Genomic DNA, 25,439 nt, shown 5'->3' with positions numbered 1-25,439 from the left:
CAGATTTCAGTCCTACGTCACCTATATGAATAAGAGAAGACCAAAAAAAACATATCATATTGTAACATTCTAGGACACTTTTTCAATAACTAACCCACATTGCGAACATAACACAACTGTGTTTAGGGCCTCTTGTTTCATTGACACAAGCACCCATGCACTGGGAAGCCAAAGTCATTCCGCTACCCAAGAGTGGTAAAGAGGCCTTTACTGGCTCTAACAGCCGACCAATCAGCTTGCTGCCAGCTCATAGCAAACTGTCAGGGGAAAAAATTGTGGTTGACAAAATACAATGCTATTTCTCTGTAAACAAATTAACAACATACTTTCAGCATGCTTATAACATGTACTGCACTGACACAAATGACTGATGATTGGTTGAAAGAAATTGATAATAAAAAGATTGTGGGAGCTGCATTGTTAGATTTCAGTGCAGCCTTTGATATTATTGGCCATAACATGTTGAAAAAAACGTAGGTGTTATGGCTTTTCAACGTCTGCCAAATTGTGGATGCAGAGCTATCCATCTAATAGAACAGAGGGTTTTCTTTAATGGAAGTTTCTATAATAATGTTAAACATGTGAAGTGTGGAGTACCACAGGGCAGTTCTCTAGGCCCTCTACTCTTTTCTATTTTTTCTAATGACATACCACTGGCATTAAACAAAGCCTGCGTGTCCATGTGTGCTGATGATTTAAGCATATGCGTGTCAGCAACCACAGATAATGAAGTCACTGAAACCCTTAACATGGATTTGCAGTCAGTTTTGAAATGGGTGGCCAGTAATTAACTGGTCCTGAACATCTCTAAAACTAAGAGCATTGTATTTGGTAAAGCTGAATCTGGTAATGAATGATGTGACTGTTGAACAAGCTGAGGAGACTCAATTACTTGGTGTTACCTTAGATTGTAAACTGTCATGGTCAAAACATATTGATTCAATGGTTGTAAAGATGGGGAGAGGTCTGTCCGTAATAAAGAGATGTTATTATTTTTCGAAACCACACTCCACAAAGAAAGTCCTGCAGGCTCTACTTTTGTCTTATTTTGATTATTGTCCAGCCAAGTTGTCAAATGCTTCAAAGAAAGACCTAGTTACTGTAAGCTACAGCTGGCCCAGAACAGAGCTACACATCTTGCTCTTCATTGTAATCAGAGGGCTATTATAAACATTATGCTGTCAGTCTCTCTTGTCTAAGAGTTGAGGAAAGACTGACTGCATCACTTCTTCTTTTAATAAGAAACATGAATGTGTTGAAAATCCCAAATAGTTTGCATAGTCAACTTACGCACAGCTCTGAAACACACACTTATCCCACCAGACATGCCACCAGGGGTCTTTTCATAGTCCCCAAATCCAGAACAAATTCAAGAAAGCGTATTAAATATTATATTATAATAATATACAGAGCCATTATTGCATGGAACTCCGTTCCATCTCATGTTGCTCAAATAAACAGCAAACCTGTTTTCAAAAAACAGATAAAGCAACACCTCAAGGCACAACGCCTCTCCCCTTATTTGACCTAAATAGTTTGTAAATAGTGTGTATTGATATGTAGGCTATGTGTGCATTTCTAAATGTATATAGTGCTGTTCTTGTCTATTAATGTTCTGTATTATGTTATGTTTCATGTTCTGTGTGGATCCCAGGAAGAGTAGCTAAGGCATTCACAACAGCTAATGGGGATCCTAATAAAATACCCCTTCCAAAAAACAAAAACAAATCCTAAAGGGAGAAAGCCTGTGAATTGACATACTGTATTTTGTGTGTGGTGTTTAGAATGGTTACTATTATCTGTTTTTGAGGAAGTGAATGGAACTAGAAACTAGAATAACGTCTCTACAGGAAACGGGAAACTGGATGGAAATAGACCCACATTACTGTTTGCTTTTGCTGTACCAACAAAACTTCAAATCGCGGGATAGACTACCGACCGTCATTAACCTGAGGAGTAAAACACAGCATAATCGTGATGCCCAACTTTCTCACAGTCTTTCCAAAAGAGGAACAAGACTCAGAGCACAAGACTAAACAGAACTCAACTCTAAGTAATCTGTGTGGTTGCTAAATGATGGGCGATATACCTAAGATGTCCAATCGTTATTGCTGCATGCAACTTTTATCAGTTATTTGGTTAATGTCTAAAGATATAGCGTTGAGGGAAAACAGTGTTTCCCAAACCTCTCCTCCAGTATCCCAGCCAGTCTAAACCTCTCCTCCAGTATCCCAGCCAGTCTAAACCTCTCCTCCAGTATTCCAGCCTGTCTAAACCTCTCCTCCAGTATCCCAGCCAGTCTAAACCTCTCCTCCAGTATCCCAGTCAGTCCAAACCTCTCCTCCAGTACCCCAGCCAGTCCAAACCTCTCCTCCAGTAACCCAGCCAGTCTAAACCTCTCCTCCAGTATCCCAGCCAGTCTAAACCTCTCCTCCAGTATCCCAGTCCAGTCCAAACCTCTCCTCCAGTACCCCAGCCAGTCCCTCTCCTCCAGCCCAGCCAGTCTAAACCTCTCAAACCTCTCCTCTCAGTATCCTAGCTAGTCCAAACCTCTCCTATCCAGTAGTCCTAGCCTCTCCTCCAGTATCCAAACCTCTCCTCCAGTATCCCAGCCAGTCTAAACCTCTCCTCCAGTATCCCAGCCAGTCTAAACCTCTCCTCCAGTATCCCAGCCAGTCTAAACCTCTCCTCCAGTATTCCAGCCTGTCTAAACCTCTCCTCCAGTATCCCAGCCAGTCTAAACCTCTCCTCCAGTATCCCAGTCAGTCCAAACCTCACTCCAGTACCCCAGCCAGTCCAAACCTCTCCTCCAGTAACCCAGCCAGTCCAAACCTCTCCTCCAGTACCCAGCCAGTCCAAACCTCTCCTCCAGTAAACCTCTCCTCCAGTATCCAGTCCAAACCTCTCCTCCAGTATCCTAGCTCCAGTATCCAAGTCCTCTCCTCCAGTATCCTAGCTAGTCCAAACCTCCTCCTCCCAGTATCCCAGCTATCCCAGCCAGTCTAAACCTCTCCTCCAGTATCCCAGCCAGTCCAAACCTCTCCTCCAGTAACCCAGCCAGTCTAAACCTCTCCTCCAGTACTCTCTCCTCCAGTATCCCTAGTCCAGTCTCCTCCAAACCTAGTCTCCTCCAGTATCCCAGCCAGTCTAAACCTCTCCTCCAGTATCCCAGCCAGTCTAAACCTCTCCTCCAGTACCCCAGCCAGTCCAAACCTCTCCTCCAGTAACCCAGCCAGTCTAAACCTCTCCTCCAGTACCCCAGCCAGTCCAAACCTCTCCTCCAGTATCCTAGCCAGTCCAAACCTCTCCTCCAGTATCCTAGCTAGTCCAAACCTCTCCTCCAGTATCCTAGTCCAAACCTCTCCTCCAGTCCTAGCTAGTAACCTCTCCTCCAGTATCCTAGCTAGTCCAAACCTCTCCTCCAGTATCTCCTAGTATCCTAGCTAGTCCAAACCTCTCCTCCAGTATCCTAGCTAGTCCTAACCTCTCCTCCAGTATCCTAGCTAGTCCTAACCTCTCCTCCAGTATCCTAGCTAGTCCAAACCTCTCCTCCAGTACCCCAGCCAGTCCAAACCTCTCCTCCAGTATCCCAGCCAGTCTAAACCTCTCCTCCAGTATCCCAGCCAGTCCAAACCTCTCCTCCAGTACCCCAGCCAGTCCAAACCTCTCCTCCAGTAACCCAGCCAGTCTAAACCTCTCCTCCAGTACCCAGCCAGTCCAAACCTCTCCTCCAGTATCCTAGCTAGTCCAAACCTCTCCTCCAGTATCCTAGCTAGTCCAAACCTCTCCTCCAGTATCCTAGCTAGTCCAAACCTCTCCTCCAGTATCCTAGCTAGTCCAAACCTCTCCTCCAGTACCTAGCCAGTCCAAACCTCTCCTCCAGTATCCTAGCTAAACCTCTCCTCCAGTATCCCTAACCTCTCCTCCAGTATCCCTCCAGCTAAGTCCAAACCTCTCCTCCAGTATCCCAGCCAGTCTAAACCTCTCCTCCAGTATCCCAGCCAGTCTAAACCTCTCCTCCCAGTATCCCTCCAGCCAGTCTAAACCTCTCCTCCAGTATTCCAGCCTGTCTAAACCTCTCCTCCAGTATCCCAGCCAGTCTAAACCTCTCCTCCAGTATCCCAGTCAGTCCAAACCTCTCCTCCAGTACCCCAGCCAGTCCAAACCTCTCCTCCAGTAACCCAGCCAGTCTAAACCTCTCCTCCAGTACCCTAGCCAGTCCAAACCTCTCCTCCAGTATCCTAGCTAGTCCAAACCTCTCCTCCAGTATCCTAGCTAGTCCTAACCTCTCCTCCAGTATCCTAGCTAGTCCAAACCTCTCCTCCAGTATCCTAGCTAGTCCTAACCTCTCCTCCAGTATCCTAGCTAGTCCTAACCTCTCCTCCAGTATCCTAGCTAGTCCAAACCTCTCCTCCAGTATCCCAGCCAGTCTAAACCTCTCCTCCAGTATCCCAGCCAGTCTAAACCTCTCCTCCAGTACCCCAGCCAGTCCAAACCTCTCCTCCAGTAACCCAGCCAGTCTAAACCTCTCCTCCAGTACCCTAGCCAGTCCAAACCTCTCCTCCAGTATCCTAGCTAGTCCAAACCTCTCCTCCAGTATCCTAGCTAGTCCTAACCTCTCCTCCAGTATCCTAGCTAGTCCAAACCTCTCCTCCAGTATCCCAGCCAGTCTAAACCTCTCCTCCAGTATCCCAGCCAGTCTAAACCTCTCCTCCAGTATCCCAGCCAGTCTAAACCTCTCCTCCAGTATCCCAGCCAGTCTAAACCTCTCCTCCAGTATCCCAGTCAGTCCAAACCTCTCCTCCAGTACCCCAGCCAGTCCAAACCTCTCCTCCAGTAACCCAGCCAGTCTAAACCTCTCCTCCAGTACCCTAGCCAGTCCAAACCTCTCCTCCCGTATCCTAGCTAGTCCAAACCTCTCCTCCAGTATCCTAGCTAGTCCAAACCTCTCCTCCAGTATCCTAGCTAGTCCTAACCTCTCCTCCAGTATCCTAGCTAGTCCAAACCTCTCCTCCAGTATCCTAGCTAGTCCAAACCTCTCCTCCAGTATCCTAGCTAGTCCTAACCTCTCCTCCAGTATCCTAGCTAGTCCTAACCTCTCCTCCAGTATCCTAGCTAGTCCAAACCTCTCCTCCAGTACCCCAGCCAGTCTAAACCTCTCCTCCAGTATCCCAGCCAGTCTAAACCTCTCCTCCAGTATCCCAGTCAGTCCAAACCTCTCCTCCAGTACCCCAGCCAGTCCAAACCTCTCCTCCAGTAACCCAGCCAGTCTAAACCTCTCCTCCAGTACCCTAGCCAGTCCAAACCTCTCCTCCCGTATCCTAGCTAGTCCAAACCTCTCCTCCAGTATCCTAGCTAGTCCAAACCTCTCCTCCAGTATCCTAGCTAGTCCTAACCTCTCCTCCAGTATCCTAGCTAGTCCAAACCTCTCCTCCAGTATCCTAGCTAGTCCAAACCTCTCCTCCAGTATCCTAGCTAGTCCTAACCTCTCCTCCAGTATCCTAGCTAGTCCTAACCTCTCCTCCAGTATCCTAGCTAGTCCAAACCTCTCCTCCAGTACCCCCAGCCAGTCCAAACCTTTCCTCCAGTACCCCAGCCAGTCTAAACCTCTCCTCCAGTATCCCAGCCAGTCCAACGCTCTCCTCCAGTATCCCAGTCAGTCCAAACCTCTCCTCCAGTATCCCAGCCAGTCTAAACCTCTCCTCCAGTATCCCAGCCAGTTCAAATCTCTCCTCCAGTACCCCCAGCCAGTCCAAACATTTCCTCCAGTACCCCAGCCAGTCTAAACCTCTCCTCCAGTATCCCAGCCAGTCTAAACCTCTCCTCCAGTATCCCAGCCAGTCTAAACCTCTCCTCCAGTATCCCAGTCAGTCCAAACCTCTCCTCCAGTACCCCAGCCAGTCCAAACCTCTCCTCCAGTAACCCATCCAGTCTAAACCTCTCCTCCAGTACCCTAGCCAGTCCAAACCTCTCCTCCCGTATCCTAGCTAGTCCAAACCTCTCCTCCAGTATCCTAGCTAGTCCAAACCTCTCCTCCAGTATCCTAGCTAGTCCTAACCTCTCCTCCAGTATCCTAGCTAGTCCAAACCTCTCCTCCAGTATCCTAGCTAGTCCAAACCTCTCCTCCATTATCCTAGCTAGTCCTAACCTCTCCTCCAGTATCCTAGCTAGTCCTAACCTCTCCTCCAGTATCCTAGCTAGTCCAAACCTCTCCTCCAGTACCCCAGCCAGTCCAAACCTGACCTCCAGTACCCTAGCCAGTCTAAACCTCTCCTCCAGTATCCCAGCCAGTCCAAACCTCTCCTCCAGTATCCTAGCTAGTCTAAACCTCTCCTCCAGTATCCCAGCCAGTCCAAACCTCTCCTCCAGTATCCTAGCTAGTCTAAACCACTCCTCCAGTACCCTAGCCAGTCCAAACCTCTCCTCCAGTATCCCAGCCAGTCTAAACCTCTCCTCCAGTATCCCAGCCAGTCTAAACCTCTCCTCCAGTATCCCCGCCAGTCCTAACCTCTCCTCCAGTATCCCAGCCAGTCTAAACCTCTCCTCCAGTATCCCAGCCAGTTCAAATCTCTCCTCCAGTACCCCCAGCCAGTCCAAACCTTTCCTCCAGTATCCTAGCTAGTCCAAACCTCTCCTCCAGTATCCTAGCTAGTCCTAACCTCTCCTCCAGTATCCTAGCTAGTCCTAACCTCTCCTCCAGTATCCTAGCTAGTCCTAACCTCTCCTCCAGTATCCTAGCTAGTCCAAACCTCTCCTCCAGTACCCCAGCCAGTCCAAACCTGTCCTCCAGTACCCTAGCCAGTCTAAACCTCTCCTCCAGTATCCCAGCCAGTCCAAACCTCTCCTCCAGTATCCTAGCTAGTCTAAACCTCTCCTCCAGTATCCCAGCCAGTCCAAACCTCTCCTCCAGTATCCTAGCTAGTCTAAACCACTCCTCCAGTACCCTAGCCAGTCCAAACCTCTCCTCCAGTATCCCAGCAAGTCTAAACCTCTCCTCCAGTATCCCAGCCAGTCTAAACCTCTCCTCCAGTATCCCCGCCAGTCCTAACCTCTCCTCCAGTATCCCAGCCAGTCTAAACCTCTCCTCCAGTATCCCAGCCAGTTCAAATCTCTCCTCCAGTACCCCCAGCCAGTCCAAACCTTTCCTCCAGTACCCCAGCCAGTCTAAACCTCTCCTCCAGTATCCCAGCCAGTCCAACGCTCTCCTCCAGTATCCCAGTCAGTCCAAACCACTCCTCCAGTATCCCAGCCAGTCTAAACCTCTCCTCCAGTATCCCAGCCAGTTCAAATCTCTCCTCCAGTACCCCAGCCAGTCCAAACATTTCCTCCAGTACCCCAGCCAGTCTAAACCTCTCCTCCAGTATCCCAGCCAGTCCAACGCTCTCCTCCAGTACCCCAGCCAATCTAAACCTATCCTCCAGTACCCCAGCCAGTCTAAACCTCTCCTCCAGTAACCCCAGCCAGTTCCACTTGTTAGATATATTCTTGAACTTGCACACAGAGGGTTAAGAAACAGGGATGTTAACGAAGTAAAGCCTGCCATGTTGGGGGGCAAAGACAGCATTTGGAAAGCGACAGTAGTTCATAGACAGTAGTTCATGGTTTCCATTCTCAAAACAAAAACCCCCAAATGTCACACAGACAGGAATGTATAAACCCTCTGTACATATTTGTATGTCGACTCCTTCGCTGGTTTAGCTATATGATCTAAACAGGCTTCCTGTTGCGTTGTCAAGCTGTGTCTCATATCACAGGAAATAGACAAGGTATTATTTATTTTTATTTACCTTTATTTAACCAGGTAGGCAAGTTGAGAACAAGTTCTCATTTACAATTGCGACCTGGCCAAGATAAAGCAAAGCAGTTCGACAGATACAACGACACAGAGTTACACATGGAGTAAAACATACAGTCAATAATACAGTATAAACAAGTCTATATACGATGTGAGCAAATGAGGTGAGAAGGGAGGTAAAGGCAAAAAAGGCCATGGTGGCAAAGTAAATACAATATAGCAAGTAAAACACTGGAATGGTAGTTTTGCAATGGAAGAATGTGCAAAGTAGAAATAAAAATAATGGGGTGCAAAGGAGCAAAATAAATAAATAAATAAAAATTAAATACAGTTGGGAAAGAGGTAGTTGTTTGGGCTAAATTATAGGTGGGCTATGTACAGGTGCAGTAATCTGTGAGCTGCTCTGACAGTTGGTGCTTAAAGCTAGTGAGGGAGATAAGTGTTTCCAGTTTCAGAGATTTTTGTAGTTCGTTCCAGTCATTGGCAGCAGAGAACTGGAAGGAGAGGCGGCCAAAGAAAGAATTGGTTTTGGGGGTGACTAGAGAGATATACCTGCTGGAGCGTGTGCTACAGGTGGGAGATGCTATGGTGACCAGCGAGCTGAGATAAGGGGGACTTTACCTAGCAGGGTCTTGTAGATGACATGGAGCCAGTGGGTTTGGCGACGAGTATGAAGCGAGGGCCAGCCAACGAGAGCGTACAGGTCGCAATGGTGGGTAGTATATGGGGCTTTGGTGATAAAACGGATTGCACTGTGATAGACTGCATCCAATTTGTTGAGTAGGGTATTGGAGGCTATTTTGTAAATGACATCGCCAAAGTCGAGGACTGGTAGGATGGTCAGTTTTACAAGGGTATGTTTGGCAGCATGAGTGAAGGATGCTTTGTTGCGAAATAGGAAGCCAATTCTAGATTTAACTTTGGATTGGAGATGTTTGATATGGGTCTGGAAGGAGAGTTTACAGTCTAACCAGACACCTAAGTATTTGTAGTTGTCCACGTATTCTAAGTCAGAGCCGTCCAGAGTAGTGATGTTGGACAGGCTGGTAGGTGCAGGTAGCGATCAGTTGAAGAGCATGCATTTAGTTTTACTTGTATTTAAGAGCAATTGGAGGCCACGGAAGGAGAGTTGTATGGCATTGAAGCTTGCCTGGAGGGTTGTTAACACAGTGTCCAAAGAAGGGCCGGAAGTATACAGAATGGTGTCGTCTGCGTAGAGGTGGATCAGGGATTCACCAGCAGCAAGAGCGACCTCATTGATGTATACAGAGAAGAGAGTAAGGTAGACCAAGTACAGTTCTATGGAGGGCCAAGAACCTCCTTTCAACAAATCAGTTGACCAGTGTCTCTCTCTCTCTCTCTCTCTCTCTCTGTCTCTCTCTCTCTCTCTCTCTCTCTGTCTCTCTCTGTCTTTCTCTCTCTCTCGTCTTTCTTTCTCTCTCTCTTTTTCCTTCCTCCCTGCCTTTTTTTTCCAGCCAATGGGACCACGATGACGACCTCCATGAAGACAACACATTCCCAAGGTAGGCAATGTGAGAGAGAGAGGGAGATCAGCACCCTAGGCACACTACAACAAGGTCACTTCCCTTTGCTCTCAATTTACCCAATCCACCTCGATTACACTCTTGTTCTCCCTCTCTCTTCCCCCTCTCTTTCTCTATCTTTCTCCCTCTCTCTCTCTCTCTCTCGCTCTCTCCCTCTCTCTCTCTCTCCCTCTCTCTATCTCCCCCTCTCTCTCTCTCTCTCTCTCTCTCTCTCTCGCTCTCTCACTCTCTCGCTCTCTCCCTCTCTCTCTCTCTCTCTCGCTCTCTCGCTCTCCCTCCCTCTCCCTCTCTCTCTCTCTCTCTCTCTCTCTCGCTCTCTCTCTCTCTCTCTCGCTCTCTCTCTCCCTCTCTCTCTCTCTCTCTCTCTCTCTCTCTCTCTCTCTCCCTCTCTCTCTCTCTCTCTCTCTCTCTCTCTCTCTCTCTCTCTCTCTCTCTCTCTCTCTCTCTCTCTCTCTCTCTCTCTCCCTCTCTCTCTCTCTCTCTCTCTCTCTCTCTCTCTCTCTCGTCGTTATTAACTATCATTATATGAGAGCTCTATTTCCAGACAGTAACACACACAGTATAATGTCCAACAGACACTGGGCCTGTTATGTGCTTGCCCAGACTGACATTTTGTTCCATGTTGTGTGGCACATGTATTACACAGAAAGAAAGCGTACCGTTTCTAGCCAGCAGTCAAAGCCAGTAAAATGATATGGATTGAATTGGTTTGGTGTAGTATTTTCTTCACTTACAGTGAAAAATAAGAAGATCTCGATTCAGCCTCCCGACAGGATAACATGACATCATCACACACTGGGTTCATGACGTCATCACACACTGGGTTCATGACGTCAGCATCAGAGTGAAAGGGAAGACAGTGGTGCTGATTGATGATGACGTCAGCATCAGAGTGAAAGGGAAGACAGTGGTGCTGATTGATGACATCAGCATCAGAGTGAGAGGGAAGACAGTGGTGCTGATTGATGACATCAGCACCGGCGTGAGAGGGAAGACAGTGGTGCTGATTGATAATGCCTCTGATCATGTTGCATTTGTCTCATTGTTGCATGTGTCTCATTTGTCTGTCCTCTGCAGTGGGTTTGATGATATCATATTGTGTCTCCTCTGCAGTGGGTCTGATGATATCATATTGTGTCTTCTCTGCAGTGGGTCTGATGATATCATATTGTGTCTTCTCTGCAGTGGGTCTGATGATATCATATTTTGTCTCTTCTGCAGTGGGTCTGATGATATCATATTGTGTCTTCTCTGCAGTGGGTCTGATGATATCATATTGTGTCTCCTCTGCAGTGGGTCTAGTGATATATTGTCTCATCTCTCCAGTGCGTCTGGTGATCAAAGCTGACCACGACTCCATTTTGTTGATCCCTGCCTACAGACAGAAACTAAAACAAGAAGCTCCCACGCTGAGGTCTGTCCAACGCTGGTCCGACCAAGCTGACTCCACACTCCAAGACTGCTTCCATCACGTGGACTGGGAGATGTTTCGTATTGCGTCGGACAACAACAACAACATTGACGAATACGCTGATACGGTGTGCGAGTTCATTAGAACGTGCGTTGAAGATGTCGTTCCCATAGCAACGATTAAAACATTCCCTAACCAGAAACCGTGGATTGATGGCAGCATTCGTGTGAAACTGAAGGCACGAACCACTGCTTTTAATCAGGGCAAGGTGTCTGGTAACATGGCTGAATACAAACAGTGCAGCTATTCCCTCCGCAAGGCTATCAAACAAGCTAAGCGCCAGTACAGAGACAAAGTAGAATCTCAATTCAACGGCTCAGACACAAGAGGTATGTGGCAGGGTCTACAGTCAATCACGGACTACAGGAAGAAACCCAGCCCAGTCACGGACCAGGATGTCTTGCTCCCAGGCAGACTAAATAACTTTTTTGCCCGCTTTGAGGACAATACAGTGCCACTGACACGGCCTGCAACGGAAACATGCGGTCTCTCCTTCACTGCAGCCGAAGTGAGTAAGACATTTAAACGTGTTAACCCTCGCAAGGCTGCAGGCCCAGACGGCATCCCCAGCCGCGCCCTCAGAGCATGCGCAGACCAGCTGGCCGGTGTGTTTACGGACATATTCAATCAATCCCTATACCAGTCTGCTGTTCCCACATGCTTCAAGAGGGCCTCCATTGTTCCTGTTCCCAAGAAAGCTAAGGTAACTGAGCTAAACGACTACCGCCCCGTAGCACTCACATCCGTCATCATGAAGTGCTTTGAGAGACTAGTCAAGGACCATATCACCTCCACCCTACCTGACACCCTTGACCCACTCCAATTTGCTTACCGCCCAAATAGGTCCACAGACGATGCAATCTCAACCACACTGCACACTGCCCTAACCCATCTGGACAAGAGGAATACCTATGTGAGAATGCTGTTCATCGACTACAGCTCGGCATTCAACACCATAGTACCCTCCAAGCTCGTCATCAAGCTCGAGACCCTGGGTCTCGACCCCGCCCTGTGCAACTGGGTACTGGACTTCCTGACGGGCCGCCCCCAGGTGGTGAGGGTAGGCAACAACATCTCCTCCCCGCTGATCCTCAACACTGGGGCCCCACAAGGGTGCGTTCTGAGCCCTCTCCTGTACTCCCTGTTCACCCACGACTGCGTGGCCATGCACGCCTCCAACTCAATCATCAAGTTTGCGGACGACACAACAGTGGTAGGCTTGATTACCAACAACGACGAGACGGCCTACAGGGAGGAGGTGAGGGCCCTCGGAGTGTGGTGTCAGGAAAATAACCTCACACTCAACGTCAACAAAACTAAGGAGATGATTGTGGACTTCAGGAAACAGCAGAGGGAACACCCCCATCCACATCGATGGAACAGTAGTGGAGAGGGTAGCAAGTTTTAAGTTCCTCGGCATACACATCACAGACAAACTGAATTGGTCCACTCACACAGACAGCATCGTGAGGAAGGCGCAGCAGCGCCTCTTCAACCTCAGGAGGCTGAAGAAATTCGGCTTGTCACCAAAAGCACTCACAAACTTCTACAGATGCACAATCGAGAGCATCCTGGCGGGCTGTATCACCGCCTGGTATGGCAACTGCACCGCCCTCAACCTTAAGGCTCTCCAGAGGGTAGTGAGGTCTGCACAACGCATCACCGGGGCAAACTACCTGCCCTCCAGGACACCTACACCACCCGATGCTACAGGAAGGCCATAAAGATCATCAAGGACATCAACCACCCGAGCCACTGCCTGTTCACCCCGCTGCCATCCAGAAGGCGAGGTCAGTACAGGTGCATCAAAGCTGGGACCGAGAGACTGAAAAACAGCTTCTATCTCAAGGCCATCAGACTGTTAAACAGCCACCACTAACATTGAGTGGCTACTGCCAACACACTGTCAATGACACTGACTCTACTCCAGCCACTTTAATCATGGGAATCGATGGGAAATGATGTAAATATATCACTAGCCACTTTAAACAATGCTACCTTATATAATGTTACTTACCCTACATTGTTCATCTCATATGCATACGTTGATACTGTACTCTATATCATCGACTGCATCCTTATGTAATACATGTATCACTAGCCACTTTAACTATGCCACTTGGTTTACATACTTATCTCATATGTATATACTGTACTCGATATCATCTACTGTATCTTGCCTATGCTGCTCTGTACCATCACTCATTCATATATCCTTATGTACATATTCTTTATCCCCTTACACTGTGTATGACAGTAGTTTTTTTTGGAATTGTTAGTTAGATTACTTGCTCGTTATTACTGCATTGTCGGAACTAGAAGCACAAGCATTTCGCTACACTCGCATTAACATCTGCTAACCATGTGTATGTGACAAATAAAATTTGATTTGATTTGATTTGATATCATATTGTGTCTCCTCTGCAGTGGGTCTAGTGATATATTGTCTCATCTCTCCAGTGCGTCTGGTGATATATTGTCTCATCTCTCCAGTGCATCTGGTGATATATTGTCTCATCTCTCCAGTGCGTCTGGTGATATATTGTCTCATCTCTCCAGTGCGTCTGGTGATATATTGTCTTTTCTCTCCAGTGCGTCTGGTGATATATTGTCTCATCTCTCCAGTGCATCTGGTGATATATTGTCTCATCTCTCCAGTGCGTCTGGTGATATATTGTCTCATCTCTCCAGTGCGTCTGGTGATATCATATTGTGTCTCCTCTGCAGTGGGTCTAGTGATATATTGTCTCATCTCTCCAGTGCGTCTGGTGATATATTGTCTCATCTCTCCAGTGCATCTGGTGATATATTGTCTCATCTCTCCAGTGCGTCTGGTGATATATTGTCTCATCTCTCCAGTGCGTCTGGTGAACGGGCGTGACCGGTGTGAGGGCCGTGTGGAAGTGTGGCACAACGGAACGTGGGGTACGGTGTGTGATGACGACTGGGACATGGTAGATGCCAATGTGGTGTGTCGGCAGCTGGTCTGCGGTCTGGCTGTGGCGGTGGGTAGCATCTCAGAGTACGGCCAGGGCTTGGGGCCCATCATGCTGGACAACGTAGACTGTAAAGGAGGGGAGACCGACCTGGGACAGTGTGGCAGTCTGGGCTGGAGAATCCATAACTGTTACCACTACGAGGATGTATCGGTCACATGCAAAGGTAAGGCTCATTGAGGTATATTTATCCTACTCCAGTCCAGGGCAACTCTTACAGGCCGACAGACTGCACACGCGTGTCTGGATGCACCATCTCACACATGTTGATTTTATTCCCCACACCAGACGCGATCACGACACGCAGGTTGACAGTATAAAACTAACTCTGAACCAATTATATTCATTTGGGGACAGGTCGATAAGCAAACATTTATGGCAATTTAGCTAGCTAGCTTGCTGTTGCTAGCCACTTTGTCCTGGGATATTAACATTAGGTTGTTATTTTACCTTTTACAAGGTCCTCTACTCCGACAATTAATCCACACAGGTTAAAAGGTCAACCGAATACGTTTGTAGTAAACTCTCCTCCTTCAGTGTATTACTCTTCTAATTATGTTTTGTGTAGGAAAGGGGCCTTACAATTACAATTTTCTAAAGATTTCATGTGATGTCAATGCATGACATCACATGACTTATTAGTGAGTCAATGCATGACATCACATGACTTATTAGTGAGTCAATGCATGACATCACATGACTTATTAGTGAGTCAATGCATGACATCACGTGACTTATTAGTGAGTCAATGCATGACATCACGTGACTTATTAGTGAGTCAATGCATGACATCACTAATAAATATAATGTATTATTTTATTACCTCTGTCTCATCTCTCCTTAGTTCCATCAGTGGTGGCGTCACGAAGCCTCGGTGAGGCCGCCACTTCATCTCGGAGAAACTCGGCTTTAAGTAAGTGATCCCGTTAATTTCTCTTCTCTCTAATTTCAGTCAAATGATTCGAGCCTGGGCCGTTGTTGCTCCTAGACGTTTCCACTTCACAATAACAACACTTACAGTTGACCGGGGCAGCTCTAGCAGAGCAGAGATTTGACGAACTGACTTGTTGGAAAGGCATCCTATGACGGTGCCATGTTGAAAGTTACTGAGCTCTTCGTTACGGGCCAATCTGCTGCCAATGTTTGCCTTTGGAGTTTTTTTTGTGTTATTACATACAACCAAAAATAACTTTTAGATATCAGAAATGGTGCATTGCGACCAGGAATACAACTTTCCCCAATTGGATCCTTTGTTCGTACCCCCCAGGGCAATTAAGCTTATCCCAAAGGTTGCTCCATGACGTCGCCGGCAGAGAAGATTTCGGAGTGGACTTCTGCACACCATCCACCACTAATGTTCAGTCTCTGGATAATTAAGTAGACGAGCTCAGGGCGAGGATCTCCTTCCAGAGAGACATCAGGGATTGTAACATACAGAAACATGGCTCTCTCTGTGTATACTGTCCCCGTCCATACAACCAGCTGGGTTCTCAGTACATCGCGCAGACAGGAATAAAGAACTCTCCGGGAAGAAGAAACGAGGGTGTGTATGTTGCATGATTAACTACTCATTGTGTGATTGTGATAACGCACAGAAACTCAAGTCATTTTGTTCAGCCGGCCTAAAACACCTCACAATCAAATGCCGACCGTATTACCTCCCAAGAGAATTATCTTTGGTTATAGTCACAGCCGTGAATATCCCCTCAAGCCGATACCATGACGGTCCACAAAGAACTACACTGGACTTTATGCAAACTGGAAACCACATATCTTGAGGCCGGCGTTTAGTGTAGCTGGGGATTTTAACAATGCAATTTGAGGAAAATACTACCGAAGTTCTACCAACACAATGACTGTAGTACTCGCACTGGGAAAACATTGGACCACTGCTACTCAACTTTTCAAAATGTCTACAAGGCCCACCTCCACCCTTCCTTCATAAAATCTGATCACAACTCCATATAGGCAGGAACTCAAACAGGACGTAAATGTGCTCAGGTCTATTCAACGCTGATCTGACCAATCGGAATCCACGCATCAAGATTTTTTTGCTCACACGGACTGGAATATGTTCCAGGTAGCCTCTGAGAATAGCACAGACGAATACACGGATACGGTGACTGAGTTCATCAGGAAGTGTATAGGAGATGTTGTACCCACTGTGACTATTAAATCCTACCCAAACCAGAAACCGTGGATAGATGTCAGCATTCGCGCAAAACTGAAAGTGCGAACCACTGCATTTAACCATGGGAAGATGACTGGGAATATGGTTGAATACAAACAGTGTAGTTATTCCCTCCGTAAGGCAATCAAACAGACAAAACGTCAGTATAGAGATAAAGTGGAGTCGCAATTCAACGGCTCAGACATGAGACGTATGAGGCAGGGTCTACAGTCAATCACAGACTACAAAAAACCAACCACGTTGCGGACACCAATGTCTTGCTTCCGGACAAGCTAAACACCTTCTTCACCAACTTTGAGGATAACACAGTGCCACCGACGCGGCCTGCTACCGAGGACTGTGGGCTCTCCTTCTCCATGGCCGACGTGAGTAAGACATTTATGAGTTTTTACCCTCGCAAGGCTGCCGGCCCAGACGGAATCCCTAGCCGTGTCCTAGAGCATGCCTGGAGTGTTTACGGACATATTCAATCTTTCCCTATCCCAGTCTGTTGTCCCCACTTGCTTCAAGATGTCCACCATTGTTCCTGTACCCAATAAAGCAAAGGTAACTGAACTAAATGACTATCACCCTGTAGCACTCTTGTCATCATGAAGTGCTTTGAGAGGTTAGTTTAAGGATTATATCACCTCCACCTTACCTGGCACCCTAGACCCACTTTACTTTGCTTACCGCCTCAATAGCTACACAGACGATGCAATCGCCATCACACTGCACACTGCTTTATCATCACACTGCACACTGATTTATCCATCACACTGCACACTGCTTTATCCATCACACTGCTTTATCCATCACACTGCACACTGCTTTATCCATGGCACTGCACACTGCTTTATCCATCACACTGCACACTGCTTTATCCATCACACTGCACACTGCTTTATCCATCACACTGCACACTGCTTTATCCATCACACTGCACATTACCTTATCCCATCAGGACAAGAGGGAAACCGATGTAAGAATGCTGTTCCTTGACTCTCGCTCAGTATTCAACCCCATCGTACCGTCTAAGCTCATCATTAACCTTGGGACCCTGGGTCTGAACCCCGGCCTGTGCAACTGGGTCCTGGACTTCCTGATGGACTGAAGGACCGCGCACAGGTGGTGAAGGTAGGAAACAACACCTCCACTACGCTGATCCGCAACACAGGGGTCCCACAAGGGTGCGTGCTCAGCCTCCTCCTGTACTCCCTGTTCACCCATGGCTGCATGGCCACGTACGCCTCCAACTCAATCATCAAGTTTTCAGACGACTCGAGTAGGAGGCCTGATTACCAACAATGACGAGACGGCCTACAGGGAGGAGGTGAGGGCCCTGGGACAGGGGTGCCAGGAAAATAACCTCACACAACGTTAACAAAACAAAGGAGCTGATCGTGGACTTCAGGAAATAGCAGAGGGACCACCCCCTAGCCACATCACCTGGACAGCAGAGGAGAAGGTGGAAAGCTTCAAGTTCCTCAGCGTACACATCACTGACGATCTGAAATGGTTCACCCACACAGACAGTGTGATGAGGAAAGCTTCTTCAACCTTAGGCTGAAGAAACTTGTCTTGGCCCCTAAAACCCTCACAAACTTTTACAGATACACAATTGAGAGCATCTTGTCGGGCTTTATCACCGCCTGGTATGGCAACTATACCGCCCACAACCGCAGGGCTCTCCTGAGGGTGGTGTGGTCTGCGCAACGCATAACCTGCCCTCCAGGACAGCTACATCACCTGATGTCACAGGAAGGCCAAAAAGATCATCAAGGACGTCAACCACCCAAGCCACATCCTGTTCACCCCGCTATCATCCAGAAGGCGAGGTCAGTACATCTGCATCAAAGCTGGGACTGAGAGACTGAAAAACAGCTTCTATCTCAAGGCCATTAGACTGCTAAACAGCCATCACTAGCCAGCTTCCACCCGGTTACGCAACCATGCACCTTAGAGACTGCTGCCCTATGTACATAGACATGGAATCACTGGTCACTTTAATAATGTTTACCTACTGCTTCACTCATCTCATATGTATATAATGTATTCTATTCTACTGTATTTTAGTCAATGCCACGCCGACATTGCTCAATCTAATATTTATATACGTATAAATTCCATTCTTTCACTCTTAGATTTGTGTATTGTTGTGAACTGTTAGATACTACTGCACTGTTGGAGTTCAGAACATAAGCATTTCGCTACACCCACAACAGCATCTACTAAATATGTGTATGTGACAATTCAAATTTGATTTGATTTTTGAAAATCACTGAGCTCTTCAGTACGAGCCATTCTACTGTCACTGTTTGTCTATGGAGATTGCATGACGGTGTGCTCGACTGTATACACCTGTCAGCAACGGGTGTGGCTGAAATAGCCGAATCCAACTAATTTGAAGGGATGTCCTCATACTTTTGCATATATGGTTTACATGGAATGCTGATAATTCCCGCCCTCCCCTATATTTTAGGAGATGGTAGGATCCGGTTAGTTGGTGGACTGGACTACTGCCAGGGACGGGTGGAGGTCTTCTACCAGGGCAGCTGGGGGACGGTGTGTGATGACGACTGGGGTAGGAGAGACGCAGGGGTGGTGTGTCAGCAGATTGGCTGTGGCCACGCTGTTTCCTCCACCACCAATGCCTACTTTGGTTACGGCACAGGACTGATTCTACTGGACAATGTCAACTGTAATGGTTACGAGAACCAGCTGAGTAAATGCTACAGCCTGGGATGGGGGATACACAACTGTGGACATCATGAGGACGCTGGGGTTATCTGTTCAGGTGAGAAGCTGTTTCTGTCTCTCTCTCCCTGTATCTCTCTGTCTCTCTCTGTCTCTCTCTGTCTCTCTCTCTCTCTCTCTCCCTGTTTCTCTCTCAGTCTCTCTCTGTCTTTCTCTCTCTCCCTGTATCTCTCTCAGTCTCTCTCTGTCTTTCTCTCTCTCTCAGTCTCTCTCTGTCTTTCTCTCTCTCCCTGTATCTCTGTCTTTCTCTCTCTCCCTGTATCTCTCTCAGTCTCTCTCTGTCTTTCTCTCTCTCCCTGTATCTCTCTGTCTCTCTCTGTCTCTCTCTCAGTCTCTCTCTGTCTTTCTCTCTCTCCCTGTATCTCTCTCAGTCTCTCCCTGTATCTCTCTCTCTCCCTGTATCTCTCTCAGTCTCTCCCTGTATCTCTCTCTCTCCCTGTATCTCTCTCTCTCTCTCCCTGTATCTCTCTCTCACTCTCTCTCTCTCTCGCTGTAATTCATGTTGCCAATGTCTTTAATACTATATCTGCTATTCATGTCTGTTCTCTGTGTAGGTTCAGGCTCCACCACAGTTTCTACCAAGAACACAATGCCCATGGGAAGGGGATTCTTCCAGACTGCCAGCATTACAGGCAATTATTTAGCTTAAGTATTATAATGTAGTAATAGTGTGGTCCCCGTCAGACCACACTGCTCCACCTGCACCTCTATCTATCCTATGACCAATAGAGGGTGCTGTTTCCTCTCTAAGTTTCTCTTTAACTCTGGGACAGCGGTGCCACTCAGTACATGGTGGTGATGGAGCAAGTAAATTAAGTCACCCCCATAGAGATGCTATTAAATTACTAGAGGGGCTACAGTGTTTTCTAAACCCTCAAAGTTCCAGAACATGGTGAAAATGGCAGCCATTTTGGTCAGTCTAATTGGAATGAATGCAGTAGAGGCATAAGTGATGCATTTCCTGATTTGACGAATGCAGAAAAATAAAAGTAAGGCATGTGATATGTATCAGAAATTGTGTAATAGAATTATAGTCAACCTAAAATATTGTCATATTATAAAAACAGCTTATACGGGTTTTATGCCAATTTTCTGAATAAATAACCTTGAAAATATAACCTTTAAAATATATGTAATGTTTAATGTTTGTTTCCAAGCTGTGATATTATATTATACAATATCAGTACTTGTGTTTACAACTTGTCTAAGCTGTGGAATGACTGTATTGTATTGTATTGTATTGTATTGTATTGTATTGTATTGTACTGTATTGTATTGTATTGTATTGTATTGTATTGTATTGTATTGTACTGTACTGTACTGTATTGTATTGTATTGTATTGTATTGTATTGTATTGTATTGTATTGTATTGTATTGTACTGTACTGTATTGTATTGTATTGTATTGTATTGTATTGTATTGTACTGTATTGTATTGTACTGTATTGTATTGTACTGTACTGTATTGTATTGTACTGTACTGTACTGTACTGTATTGTATTGTATTGTACTGTACTGTATTGTATTGTATTGTATTGTATTGTATTGTATTGTATTGTATTGTTTTTGTACTGTATTGTATTGTATTGTATTGTATTGTATTGTATTGTATTGTATTGTATTGTATTGTATTGAATGTTGGCATATGGGTAGTTCATTTGATCAGTTTATAGAATTATTCCTCTAAAACTGGCTGGCTAGCTAGCTAACAAACACGCAGTGCAGACACATTCTTCAAATGAATTGTTTTACACAATATTTGACCAATTCCCTGACCAAAATGGCTGATCTTTTCTACATTATAAGATTATAATGTCCATTCTGGTATTCTAAATTCTAGTATTGTAATTCCTAATTCGACACCCCCCTCCTCACAGAGGATGGGAAATGGTCTGCCGTCTACTGTAGGCATCAGCTTGCTGGTGTAGACTGACTCATTATTCTGATTCTAATGCATCGTTTGTCTTATTCTAGTGACCGACCGAACAGAACCAGTCAAGACCACTACTACAACTACCGTGACAAAGACAATGGTTGCTATGACAACCAAAGGTAGTGGTGATGCTGCGCCCCCCCCATGTGACAAATGAAAGGGAATTATCTCCAGCTAATGTACCCTAAACAGATATATCTGTTGTTATAATACTTGCTTATTATTTAAGCAATAAGTCACGAGGGGGTGTTGTATATGGCCAATATACCACTGCTAATGGACACACCCCTTAGCAGTGGTATATTGGCCATATACCACAAACCCCCGAGGTGCCTTATTGCTATTATAAACTGCTTACCAACGTCATTAGAGCAGTAAAACATAATTGTTTTGTCATACCCGTGGTATACGGTCTGATATACCATGGCTGTCAGCCAATCAGCATTCAGGGCTCTAACCACCCAGTTTATAATCACAAATATTCCATTTATAGACTAAAGCCATTGTGCAACAAGGAAACCATAGTAACACCTTTTACTAATACACCATGAAGAATGTGGCTCTCTGTGTGTCTCCTCCTCCAGAGCGTCCCGTCATCCGCGTGGTGAACGGTAATAGCAGCTGCGAGGGTCGCGTGGAAGTGTTCCACGGTAACCTCTGGGGCACGGTGTGTGACGACGACTGGCAGCTGCCCAACGCCCAGGTGGTGTGTAGGCAGCTGGGTTGTGGTCCCGCTATCGCCGCCAAGATCCTGGCCTTCTTCGGCTACGGCTCGGGTCCCATCTTGCTGGACAACGTGGACTGTACGGGCAGTGAAATAAAACTGGAGAATTGTTTCAACCTGGGCTGGGGACAGCACAACTGTGGACACCATGAAGACGCTGGAGTTATCTGTGCACGTAAGACTGACTGGGACTATGGCAATATAACTTATTTGTCCGATGAGAATTTAGATATTGTCCTTTTGATCTGCTGCAGGGAGGACTGGTACAGTAGACTGAGTAATGTTGTCCACCAGCCGTCCCCAAACATCTGGTTTCAAATCAAATCAAATCCAATTTTATTTGTCACATACACATGGTTAGCAGATGTTAATGCGAGTGTAGCGAAATGCTTGTCACAGCTCCTCAGAATGGAGTTTAAAATTCTATTGAATGGAAGCCTATGACAGAAGTGGATGATAGCAAGCGCTGGTTGTGATTGGCTGATCTCTATTCATCACCATCTAGCATAACCCTTGACCTCTCCCCCCCTCTACATTGTAGACTTCAAAGTGCGACCAGCACAAGAGTGTTAAAGTTTGGAAAAAAATCTCACAGCTTCTTAGAAATAGTTTTCACGTCACGTTCGTTAGAGCGATGAGACCAAGGCGCAGCGTGATGTGAATACATCTTCTATTTTAATGAAACGAAGAACACTTCAACAAACTTACAAAAACAACAAAACGAACGTGACGCTATATAGAATAAGTGCAGACACAGGCAACTAATACGTAGACAATAACCCACAAATTACCCAAGGAATATGGCTGCCTAAATATGGTTCCCAATCAGAGACAACGATAAACAGCTGCCTCTAATTGAGAACCAATAGACATACAAAACACCTAGACTAGTGAACAACCCCATAAATATACAAAAACCCTAGACAGGACAAAAACACAACGGATCACCCCTTGTCACACCCTGACCTAACCAAAATAATAAAGAAAACAAAGATAACTAAAGGTCAGGGCGTGACAATTCACATAAACTGTAAATACCCGAACTCAATTGGTTGTGGCAAAAACAATACCGGCCGACATGATACAACATTTATTTTTAATTGCCTCTTTTCTCCATTCATCAAAGTCCCCTCTAATACAACTGTAGCAGGCTCGCTGCCTCTCCAGCCTCGATTTAGAGCCACAGTGGCTGGAATTTGTATTACGTTGGTTTTTACTGTACTTGTGAGGACCAACAATTGATTTCCATTCAAAGCCTATTTTCCCTAACCCCTATTTATTTTGTACCTTTATTTAACTAGGCAAGTCAGTTAAGAACAAATTCTTATTTTCAATGACGGCCTAGGAACAGTGGGTTAACTGCCTTGTTCAGGGACAGAACGACAGATTTGTACCTTGTCAGCTCAGGGATTCGAACTTGCAACCGGTTTCGGTTACTAGTCCAACGCTCTAACCACTAGGCTACCCTGCCACCTCTATGCTCTAACCACTAGGCTACCCTGCCGCCCCTACACTCTAACCACTAGGCTACCCTGCCGCCCCTACACTCTAACCACTAGGCTACCCTACCGCCCCTACACTCTAACCACTAGGCTACCCTACCGCCGTATCTAACCACTGGCTACCCTACCGCCTCTCACTCTAACCACTAGGCTACCCTGCCGCCTCTACACTCTAACCACTAGGCTACCCTGTACACTCTAACCACTAGGCTACCCTACCGCCTCTACACTCTGGACTAGGCTACCCTACCGCCTCTACACTCTAACCACTAGGCTACCCTACCCTAAAATTGACGTTCTCCTTGTGAGGGAATATGTCCTCACTTGTCAGCGTTATCCTTGGCTGATTATTCTGGTAAAATCAAAATCTAAGGTAATCAGATTTCGCTGGAGGTAATCAGCCTCTCTGGGGTAATCAGCCTCTCTGGGGGTAATCAGCCTCTCTGGAAACCTGCAGGCCAAACCTAAATGAGACACACAGTATAGAAAAGACGAATAAAAATAGAGAAAGACATCCTTCCTGTGACTAAGGTCTTCATCATGTCAGAGAAAGATGTCCTTCCTGTGACTAAGGTCTTCATCATGTCAGAGTAAGATGTCCTTCCTGTGACTAAGGTCTTCATCATGTCAGAGAAAGATGTCCTTCCTGTGACTAAGGTCTTCATCATGTCAGAGAAAGATGTCCTTCCTGTGACTAAGGTCTTCATCATGTCAGAGAAAGACGTCCTTCCTGTGACTAAGGTCTTCATCATGTCAGAGAAAGACGTCCTTCCTGTGACTAAGGTCTTCATCATGTCAGAGAAAGATGTCCTTCCTGTGACTAAGGTCTTCATCATGTCAGAGAAAGATGTCCTTCCTGTGACTAAGGTCTTCATCATGTCAGAGAAAGACGTCCTTCCTGTGACTAAGGTCTTCATCATGGCAGAGAAAGACGTCCTTCCTGTGACTAAGGTCTTCATCATGTCAGAGTTATCAGAGCAGACCAGGTGAACCTTAGTGAACCTCTGATGATAAAGGGGATCACAAAGTTGACTTCCAGAGCCCTTGTCTTCTAATCTAACTGATTAACTGATCAATGGAATAACTTACTACAACATTTTGAGGGCTCTGGTATAGATTGCTCTGATTGAACCGTATCAACAGTTGTTCTCAAGTAGATGACCACTCCCCAGGGAAACATACACAACAGATAGAAACCTCATACGATCTCCCTCTTCTTCTCTAGCCTTTCAGCCTGTTCGAGCTGGAAGAGACTTCACCGTGACAGAAACAACAACTAGACCACCAAGTGACGGTTAGTCTTATACCTGTTCAGGTTTAGCTACATGTTCCTGGTTCAAGTTAAAAGGTGAAAGGTCAACACACATTCACAGCATCACTTTTCAGAGGCCAATCTTCCATAACGCATCGTATTTCATTCGCATCTCAGGACTAGCCATGATGTGTGGTACGTGTCTCTAGTGTTAAATGACCATCACTCATTCATATATCTTTATATACATATTCTTTATCCCTTTACACTTGTGTCTATAAGGTAGTAGTTTTGGAATTGTTAGCTAGATTACTTGTTGGTTGTTACTGCATTGTCGGAACTAGAAGCACAAGCATTTCGCTACACTCGCATTAACATCTGCTAACCATGTGTATGTGACAAATACAATTTGATTTGATTTGAAATGTTAATTTGCTACAGAATATGTGACTGTTTCTACCCTCTCTTTCCCTCTAGGCATGGTGAGGTTGGTAGGCGGGCAGCACCACTGCGAGGGTCGGGTGGAGATGTTCTCGGGGGCGAAATGGGGTACGGTGTGTGACGACGCCTGGGACATGCCAGATGCCCAGGTGGTGTGTCGCCAGCTGGGCTGCGGGGAGGCTGCTGCGGCTCGCGGGGAGGCCTACTTCGGGCCCGGCAACGGCACCATCCTCCTGGACAATCTGAAGTGCAGTGGCTCCGAGGCCTCGCTCCAGCAGTGCTCGCACATATCCTGGGATGTACACAACTGTGACCATTCTGAAGACGCTGGCGTCACGTGCTCACTGTCGTGATTCGAGAAGCGATTCGCCGCCAGGGAGCCGTCAAACTACTTCCACTGTCAACTAATAGGACGGGCGCCTTGGTGGGCATAACCCGGGACTTGTAAACATGATGTAAATAAAAGCTCACCCCAATGCCAAATGGAAGGAAGACAACAACAACAAAATAAATAAAATAAAAAATAAATAAAACAAATTAACATATGACAATATATTATTAAATATTCTGATTATCTATTCCTATTAAGCACTTTATAAATATAAATAAAAAATATGACATATAAAACGCTGTACACATTTTTTTGATATTTGATCAACAAAAGAAAACCATGGCTTTTAACCATCTCTCTCTCTCTCTCTCTCTCTCTCTCTCTCTCTCTCTGTCTCTCTGTCTCTCTGTCTCTCTGTCTCTCTCTCTCTCTGTCTCTGTCTCTCTCTCTCTGTCTCTCTCTCTCTCTCTCTCTCTCTCTCTCTGTCTCTCTGTCTCTCTGTCTCTCTGTCTCTCTCTCTCTC

At 46.3% G+C, this 25,439-nt stretch overlaps 1 protein-coding gene across 1 annotated transcript in view; it reads left to right on the top strand.

Moving 5' to 3' along the window:
• LOC112265638 (scavenger receptor cysteine-rich domain-containing group B protein-like) overlaps positions 1 to 25,196 on the top strand; it is a 37,203-nt gene extending 12,007 nt beyond the window's left edge. Inside the window, exons 4-12 of the mRNA XM_042309154.1 lie at positions 9,271 to 9,318; positions 13,670 to 13,972; positions 14,651 to 14,719; positions 18,459 to 18,773; positions 19,288 to 19,365; positions 20,696 to 20,785; positions 21,251 to 21,565; positions 24,118 to 24,186; positions 24,622 to 25,196. Of these exons, the coding sequence (XP_042165088.1) occupies positions 9,271 to 9,318; positions 13,670 to 13,972; positions 14,651 to 14,719; positions 18,459 to 18,773; positions 19,288 to 19,365; positions 20,696 to 20,785; positions 21,251 to 21,565; positions 24,118 to 24,186; positions 24,622 to 24,938 (1,604 nt within the window). The 3' untranslated portion in view covers positions 24,939 to 25,196. The remainder of the gene's footprint in view (positions 1 to 9,270; positions 9,319 to 13,669; positions 13,973 to 14,650; positions 14,720 to 18,458; positions 18,774 to 19,287; positions 19,366 to 20,695; positions 20,786 to 21,250; positions 21,566 to 24,117; positions 24,187 to 24,621) is intronic.
• The last annotated feature ends 243 nt before the right edge of the window (positions 25,197 to 25,439 follow it).

The sequence above is a fragment of the Oncorhynchus tshawytscha genome, linkage group LG30, assembly GCF_018296145.1.
Source record: "Oncorhynchus tshawytscha isolate Ot180627B linkage group LG30, Otsh_v2.0, whole genome shotgun sequence".
NCBI lineage: Eukaryota > Metazoa > Chordata > Actinopteri > Salmoniformes > Salmonidae > Oncorhynchus > Oncorhynchus tshawytscha.
This window is presented reverse-complemented; position numbering and strand designations above follow the sequence as displayed.